We start from the raw sequence: 8,950 nt of genomic DNA on the forward strand, positions 1-8,950 counted from the left end.
TGAGTGAGGCGTGTTTGGCTCCTGGAGACAACTAAATTCAACAGTTTAAGGTTTTTATCAGCTGTTTCTTATTCTTTCTGTCTCTCTCAATAGCACAATTCATTGCTCTTAATGAAACTCATTTTACTTAAAAAAAAAACAAAAAAAAAACAATCACTTTACTTCTCTAACACTCATTTTATCGACTTAGTATTCAATCTTCTCTCTCTTGTTTTTGTTCCACTTCAGAACCAGCGGGAGCAGAACTACACGGTTCTGAAGACTCGCTCCAACATGATGACAGTGGACGGGCTGAAGCCGGGGACCACCTACGTGTTCAGGGTCAGGGCTCGAACCGACGGTGGCTATGGGAGCTACGGTGGAGAGATAGAACTGGAAACAAGCCACGAGGGTAAAGTGAAGATTAATGAAATATTTGATTTTAATTAGTGCTTTGAGGTTTTCTTCTTCTGCTGTCTCTGCTCTGAGCAACTTCCTTTTTCATTTATTCTCCCCTATTTCAATTTGTCCTGTTGATGTTAGCTGCAAACAACCTTTTACCAGACGATGAACAGAAGGGTTAGGGGTAGGGTACTGCCTTTTTTTTTATTAAGTGTGGTCATGAACCTTATTCATCTGCAATTAAAACCAATTCACTGGGCACTTTTATCCAAACACTTCTTCAGTTCTGCTGTCAAACAGAGGCACCCTGGCAGCCTCATATGTTGTCATCTTTGAATATGAACCAGTGGCTTCAAAGCATCCTGAAACACTTATCAGGTAACAGAGAGGCAAATCAGTATGACAAGAAAGAGAAAAAAAGAGTTTTCTTAGACTTCAGATCTTCATTCGGAAAGACTAGTAAAGCAAAATCTAATGATCGAGGAGGTTTATTGTAACCAAAGCCGGCACAGATCATTTTTTAGTCTTTAGTCTAAATTTCCCTCAAATAGATAGTTTAGATCTTTTGGAGATGGGAAACATTAGGAACAATTAATGTCTTACCTGTTATAGATAACTCTGAGTTTAATTCTGACAGGACTGACAAGGTATCTCCAGTCTGAGCGACACTAAAAAAGAAACAAGAAAAGTGTTTCTGCCGTGTTGCAACAACAATATTAAGTGAAAACTGTTTTAAAAGCCTTGATATCACCCTCACTGTCACATAACACTGGTATTCTGGGAGAAAAAACAGGATTTTAAAAACTGAATAAACAAAAGGAAGATTTAAAATGCTGAGTGCAGTAACATAAATTTATGTTGTAATGGATGTGTATGCATCACATGTTTATGCATGACTTTTTGGTCCCATTGTAGAGAGTAGGAATGGCTGTGTTTGTATCTTCAACATAGGATGATCTTGTTCTGGCTTGGCTCCAAAGTGGGAGCCATAAGAGACAAGCCCATGTGTTCAACCACTAAAAACATGGGACTCAACATGATGTTTTTAACATCAAATAATAAAAATACATTTTTGACATCTATAAATTGATTCAGAATCATTTATGTTCACATCACAATGCCTCTGAAATAGCTAATCCAAAACCCCTACTTATTATATATCTATGTAAATAACCATTTATTTCAAAATTTACATTGATGCAACAGTTTATAAAACAGTTTGCATGAACCAATATAACTTTTGTAAGATCAGAGTTGTTTTCAGACAAAACTAATCTGCTTTCTTCCTGGCCATGCTTAGACTAGCTGTTTGCTCATCTGGCTGTCCAAAGAGCTACAGGTAAGATAGTAATTGTCCATAACCTTTCCACAGAATACCACTTCAAAAGAGCTGGACTATTCCTTTAAACTCAGATGGATACAGAGCAGAACTCTGAGCCACATGAACAGCACTCAGTGTACTATGAAAAATCTGATATTGTTGTCAAACTTCTCATCGCACATCTGTTGCTCCTTTGTTTGCTGTCATCCACCTTTATTATTGCTTTATTATGTGCTCTGGGATTTTCTGCTTTAGAGGCCCTTTAATGTGCTCTTCAAAGTGATCATTGATTCTTAGACAGGCTGGGAGAGTGCAGTGAATCAGTAAACATGTAGCGCTGCAGAATAAATTCACTGTGCAGCCCACAAAAGGCATACATTAACCTACAAATCATCCCGTGGTCAATAAAAAGCTTGATTTCTGTTCATGTGTTGCATCAGATATGATGAATGTGATGCATCTTAATGCTGCAAGAGTGATTTTGGTTTATGGAGCTGTTACTGAGCCCTTAGACAACAGGTTTCCTTCTGAGTTCTGCTAGTAAAAATTGCATCAAGGTTATCTAATCAGATCAGTTGTATTGATTATTAAAGAAAGGTGTGTGCCTGTTTATACCGCCAGCTGTAAAAGGAGATCGATGCCTATCTGTGCCCTTCTTACGGTATTAATATGATTCTCCAAGACACATACCCATACATATTTATATGTGCTGTGCTCCCTCATACACACACACACACACACACAGACACAGACACACAGACACACAGACACGTGCGGCAGCTCATGCTTAGCTAAGCCAGATAAATGGGGTATTTGTTTTGAGTAATGGCTCGATTGGTGTGGCGTAAAAATCGATGCATCTTTGCAGAAAGTTCTCAGCAGTAGCCTTGTTATGTGCAATGTTAACATATCCATTTGGACAGGGCAGCCGAATGGGAATGGTTTTCACGTCCACTCTTGTAGCCTCGTAGGCGATGCAGAGAAAGAGAGAGAGAGCTTTTCATCAAGGGCCTTACTTACTATTCCATCCACCTCCTTTTCTCTCTTCTGCTTGTTTTGCTGTTTTCTCTCTTTTTTTCCTTCTTTAGCCTCCTCCTTTTATGTCTTTTCTATTGCTATTATTTTTCATGCTCTCCCCGGCTTTTCTCCGCCATATCTGCTGTCTCCTCGACTCACAGCTGCTCTTCATCTTTTCTTTTATTGTCAAAGAAATTCCACAATTATTTATGTATTTATTCAACATAAGCTCACGTTTTTTTTTTTTTGCATTGCAGACGTATTGGCCATCGGGGACCCTAACCAGTCCACCATCATGGTCGTGTCTGTTGCTGGGGGAATTGTCCTCCTCATCTTCCTGGTGACCTGCTTTGTTGTCAGCGGAAGGTAAGGTCAATACATGACCAGCAGCACAAAGAGAGAGCCTTTTTGTCAAAAGAATTAAGTGATTTTAAACTTAAAGTCGGGCTAAATTTCTTCTTGTTACCGTATTTAAATCCTACTTTGTAAAATGTCATTTCATTTATGGTAAAAATGAACACCTCACTTTATCTTGAGTTCATTTTACACACTGATACTCCAAAGTGTATTAAATCCACAGCTGAAAATATATTCTCTTCTGTTCTGCACTTTCCAAGCAAAATTGCTTTAATATTTATTACATTTTAAATTATTATATAAGATTCAATAAAACAGTTCATATTATTGTAATATATTGATTAGATTTATTTAATATTAGCTCCTTTGTCAAACATTTTTAAAAGGCCCAACTGTTATAAAAAATTGTTATTGCCCTCTGCTGTAAAGCCAAGGTGAACAATAATATTTTTACTTATGTGTGTTCATCTCCGTGTGTGTTACCAAATCTCATGAACTTACAGAAAGTTACTGGATGTACATCAACAACTGATTAACTTTTGCAGTCAACTTGATTCAAGATGGCCACTAAAGCCAAATCACCTTAGAAGATGAGAGTCATTTACAGCTCATGCCACATTATTTCACATCCCACAATATCTTCATAGTTTAACTAAAGCACCTACAACTCTGATCTGACTCTAAAACTCTGGCATGAACAGCGGCAGGTAACATGCATTCATTCTAGGTATGCTAGGCCTTTAATTATTGTTGTTTTAGTGAAATGGAATATTTTTGTGCTCAGTGTGCAAAGTTTCAGACTTTTTACAGAAACAACTGGACTTGAGGAGTCTGGCTTGACTGGAACCTTCTGACATTTTAGTATATTTAACATCGCCTCTATTATCCCTAAAATCAGACTGCAGTTATGGTACCTCAGTGATCAAACTTTAAATTCACAGTTCAGATCTTTTGAACTGGAATTCGATGGAAATGTTAAGAGCGTTAATATTTACCTGTTGAACAACCTCGGTTCAGAGAAATATCGATGAGTTCAAATAAGTCTGACCAGCTAATACTGAGTCCAAGTGGGACCAAATAAGATTGCTATCATAAAATCTAATCTTAATCTTAAATTTCACAGCAGTTCAAGTGAACACTGTTTCATAAACCTTTACACCTTCATCAGTTTGGGATTGCACGGTTATTCTGGTGAAAATATTACTGATACCCCAGGAAGTGCCTAATGCTGCACCAGAAGTGCTACAGCTAGCAGCTGTCGCTATTTGAGCTGGCAAATAACCATATATTTACACTACTAAAGATCTAAAGTTTAAATCTGACTTTCAGTTTAAGTTTGTTACAGATTTATTCTCAGTAGTTGCACATTAACAAAAACTAAGTTTGAAGTTGAAACTTACTGAACTTTGAGTGAAAGAAACTTCGAAAAAACTAGGGGTGATGCTATGTAATAAATACATGCATTGATATGATTATAATCTGGTTCCTTCTCATATATCTCTGTCTGTGAGAGATTACACGTGGGTGTGAAAAAGCAGGGCATCCATCTCTGACATTTACAAAAGTCTGATTAAAGGTTACGTTACTCTGAATGTGAGGAGCGAAGAGTCTTTTTTTTTGGTCACTCTCTTTGAAGGTTAGACGGATGTTAATGCTCTGCCTCAATGAAGGCCAAAGCAGGACAAGGAGATGAGAGGGAGAGAGGAAAATAAAAGAACAGCGATTGCTGAGAGGCGAGAAGATGAAAGGATCGGAGTTGGGTGAAGGCTCTTTGGAGAGGAAAAAATGGACGAGAGAGTGGAAGAAGGGGGGATGACATCTGGGATTTCACCGCACCTGTAACCAAATGTTTATCCTCTATGAGTTCCAACTAGATTAGCCACATTTAAGAGCTACACACACACTCACACACACACATCCACATGCATGCAAACATGCGCATACTTGTGTACACTCACTAAAAACATTAGTATTGATTCAGGTGATTGCTTATCAGGCTGAGTGCTCTATTCACTATTGACTTGGAGGGATGTAATCAGCAGAGACTGTTTTGGATGGTGCGCGCGCGCACACACACACACACACAGAAAGAGAGCGAAAGAGAGGCCTTGCTGCACGTAAAAAGGAACACATCAAAGTGTTTTTAATCAGATGGGGATTTAGGTGTTAGTCCATCTAAATAAATAATAAAAAAACAACCTGTGAATCATTTTGTGTTCTGAACACATGTGATGACACAAACACAAACTCACACTCATCTAATCAGATTTCACAGGCGGGGAAGGTGTTAACTAGGTTTTACGGAGGGGTCGATGCACTGCCATCAATTTCCAGCCTTCCTCCCCTCCTCTTCCTCTCCGTCTCTATTGCTCTTTCACTGAGGGGTACAGAGACGCGGGCGGAAGTGGCGTTGATTACTGCCTTCTATTAAAGCGCATCTGTCACAACGTGCGCGTGGGGGTGTGTGTGCGTGCGTACAGGTGGAGTGTGTTTGTGACCGGAGAATAAAGTGAGGATCAAAGCTGCATCGCTGAAAAGACAAGAAGAGGGGGTGATAGTTCTCGCGGGGGAAGGTGGGGGGTGAAAGATGGACAGAAGAGAGGTAAGGGGAGGCACAAGTGGAGAATAAACATATTAGAAAGGCAGCGGGAGCAATAGATTGCAGCATAGGTGTGTGTGTGTGTGTGTGGGAGGAGGGGTACATCTGAAGTATAATGGTGCTACTAGAGAGCCACGTTTTCAGATGTTGTGAAAGATAGAGGGAAGGAGGTGGAGGCTTGAAGGAGATTGATGGAGGGAGGCAAAGAGCCACGGGAAAGAAAGCAAAGGTGCAAGAAGCAAGAGATGAAAAGCTCAGATTGTGAGTGTGCTTGAAAGAGGAGGAGAAAAGGATAAGGGAAGATGATGGGTGGGCGATTGCTCCGTTAGGTGCAATAGGACTGTCGTCCTTGAGGTTTTTGATGAACTGGGAGAAAATCTAAAACTAATCACCTCTCGTTTTGTCTCTGCCCCCCATCTTATCTGTCAGTCAAATTCTCTCTTTCATTCTTCGTTCTCCTCATTTTGTGGCCCCTTCTTTTTGGCTCGCCAGCTTTCATTTCCTGTTCTCGTCTTGAGATTTACATGTGGATGAATGTGATTCTGATGTATTCACTGTGACCGGCTCAGTGTGGACAATGATTGGACTGAAATTGACACTGAGAGTCAGACAGGTTTTAATTGATTTTCCAGCAGACGTTTGAAAGACCCCCTGTTTCTCCCCCAAATGCCAGCTGTTTAAATAATCATTAAACTTGATAAAAATACAGATTTTTTTTGTTCTTTTTCAGCATTTGAATCCACAACCTCGATTAAATTTAGAACAGCCTGATTGAAGGTTCTTAACTACATGTCCTAATGGACTTTTTTTCCCCTCATATAACCCACTCAGGCACATATATTTTTCCCGCAGCCTTTGCTGGCAGCATTCTGAGCAACCATGCCTCATAAACGCGCTGATTTGCAGGCTATTCTGTTCTCTCCTGCTCTCATTTAATAAAGTGCTGTTATGCTATTGTTACCGCAGGAGGGAAAACATGAAAAAAACACCCAAAGCTCCTCAGACACAGCAAGCCGCTGACAAATCACACCGGTTATTGCTGTGTGCGTGCCATTATTGCTCAGTTCGCCCTGAGTTTACGCGAGCGAGTGTGTTTGTGTGTGTTTTGGGTGTGAAGTTTGCGTTTTTGTCCTCCTGAGGTTGCTTTGGCAGGCTGGCAGGTGCAAACGCCGGGAAGCTAGCAACAAACTGGCATAGCCATGGATTCAGCAGATGGCCTTTCACTCAAGAAGCATTCTTTCCCTTCGCTCTTGACTTTCACTCTCACTCCTTGTTAAACATGTTAGAGCTTCTGCCTCCCAGCATCTGCGCGTATATTTGGGCCTCGGTTTTGTCTGCATTCTAATGATCCTCCAGTCGTCCAAACATCTCCGTTTCTGAGGAGCTGCAGGCTTTGTTTTTATGCCAGATCCCTGTGAGTTTTTCTGTTCTCATGTGGGAGTTTTGCAAAGAAGTCAGCCCGGATTTGTTTCATCGAGCTTCCTTTAAAACCTGTTTTTTCTGCTTTCTGTGTCAAACTCAGGCTTTGTGGAGAGTGTTTGTTTAGCTGCAGATGGTCAAGTTGCCTGCCAGAACATGAAAAAGGGAAAAAGGTCAAAAATGTGATGAAAGTAATCAATTGAATACTCAATACTAACCCAGACAGATACGATTGTGGAGGATAAAGCAGAAAGCTATACGTAACCACCCTGCAGCATGGTTCTATTTGCCTATCGCCCACAACCGAAAGCAAAGGCAGAGCAATAATGTTTTTGTCTGAGTGTGTGGGTGATTGCTTGTCTGTACTGTTACCGATATATCTCATGAATCACTGAGTAAACTTTATAAAAGTGGATATAACTCATCCAAACCTACAGATGCGGAGCTAAATTTTGCTGTGATAGTAGCTGAGCATCATCTCCAATCCATATTTTGAGGGCAACATGTTGTGTGACATCTTTGCCTAAAACCTGGCTGTAACTGCTGGCCTCAACCCTGTTTGTTTGTTAGCAAAATATCTCATCAACCCCTGGATGGATTTCAGTGAAACTCTCATTGGATGTACATCTACTGATTAACTTCTAGTCAACTCGAGTCAAGATGGCCATCAGAGCTAAGTGACCATAGCTGTCACAAAAATGTGTCTAATTTTATTTTTAATGGTTTGACCAAAAGATCGTCTTAGTCTAAAACTTTGGCATTAAAGGTGGTGGGCGATAAGCATTCCTTCAAGGAATATTTTGCCTTTAATTAATATCACAGTATCCAATATTTCAAAAAGAGAAAACCAGAAAACCTCCCCTCGAGTCCCGAAGAAGCAAAATGAGATATCAAAACAGTGCGTCTAACAGCAAACAGACTTCTCAGTCTCTCTAAATGAGAACAATAACAGCTGAACTTTCCAAACACATCAACATGTCCTGGTAATGTGCACGTATGTTTGTGCACATAAGCTCTTTTACCTCCGCAGCATCTGTTGTGCAGCCCGCGGTTATTCTTAAAAACTTCATGACACAAAAGAGGAGAGGAAGGATGAAAAGGGAGGGAGCATGTGCAAATGAAAACAAGCCGCTGCGAGTGAGGAGAAAAAAAAAAAAGCATTATGAGGCGAAGGTAGAATTCATCCAATGCATTCTGTTCCCTGTGGGTGGTGTTGGTGTGTTTGCTTGTTAATGGCACTAATAATGACTTGGCAGCTAAAAAGATTCTGTGAATACAAATCTGAAACAAAACAGGGCTCCGCTGCTCAGAGGTTTGTGTGTACATGTACAGAATGGCGGCGAGGTGCGTGTAATGTCATTAGCCAGATTTGTGTGAGCTGGTTTGAATGATGGTGCTTTCAATTAATGCGGCTAAGCTTCAGGGTGTAGCCAAATACAGCTTTGTCTGCAGAATGCCTAAAAAGTAGCTAAGAAACAGAGCGATAATAACTGTTAGCCGCTGCAGGTGCCACATTTTCCCACACAGGCTCCATGTAAATGAGCAGATGTTGCAAGTAATTGGATCAAATGCCCAATAAGATTCAGAGGAGAAAAAGAAAATTGCAAAACATTTAAATACTTTTCACAAAAATACACATATCTAATCCAGTTGTTAACATTATTATCAACAGGGAAATGAAGTTCACACGGATCCATTTGCAACCATATACAGGTGCTGGTCATAAAATTAGAATATCATGAAAAAGTAGATTGATTTCAGTAATTCCATTTAAAAAGTGAAACTTGTATATTATATTCATACATTACATACAAACTCATATATTTCAAATGTTTATTTCGTTTAATTTTGATGAT

The 8,950-nt window shown here is 39.9% G+C and overlaps 1 protein-coding gene across 2 annotated transcripts in view; it reads left to right on the plus strand.

Moving 5' to 3' along the window:
- The window catches only part of epha4b (eph receptor A4b), a 103,503-nt gene that overhangs the window by 54,709 nt on the left and 39,844 nt on the right, over nucleotides 1–8,950 (plus strand). For both annotated transcript variants that reach the window (XM_017422251.2, XM_017422252.2), the window contains exons 9-10: nucleotides 229–391; nucleotides 2,977–3,085. In XM_017422251.2, the coding sequence (XP_017277740.1) occupies nucleotides 229–391; nucleotides 2,977–3,085 (272 nt within the window). The remainder of the gene's footprint in view (nucleotides 1–228; nucleotides 392–2,976; nucleotides 3,086–8,950) is intronic.

The sequence above is a fragment of the Kryptolebias marmoratus genome, linkage group LG20, assembly GCF_001649575.2.
Source record: "Kryptolebias marmoratus isolate JLee-2015 linkage group LG20, ASM164957v2, whole genome shotgun sequence".
In the NCBI taxonomy this organism is placed as follows: domain Eukaryota; kingdom Metazoa; phylum Chordata; class Actinopteri; order Cyprinodontiformes; family Rivulidae; genus Kryptolebias; species Kryptolebias marmoratus.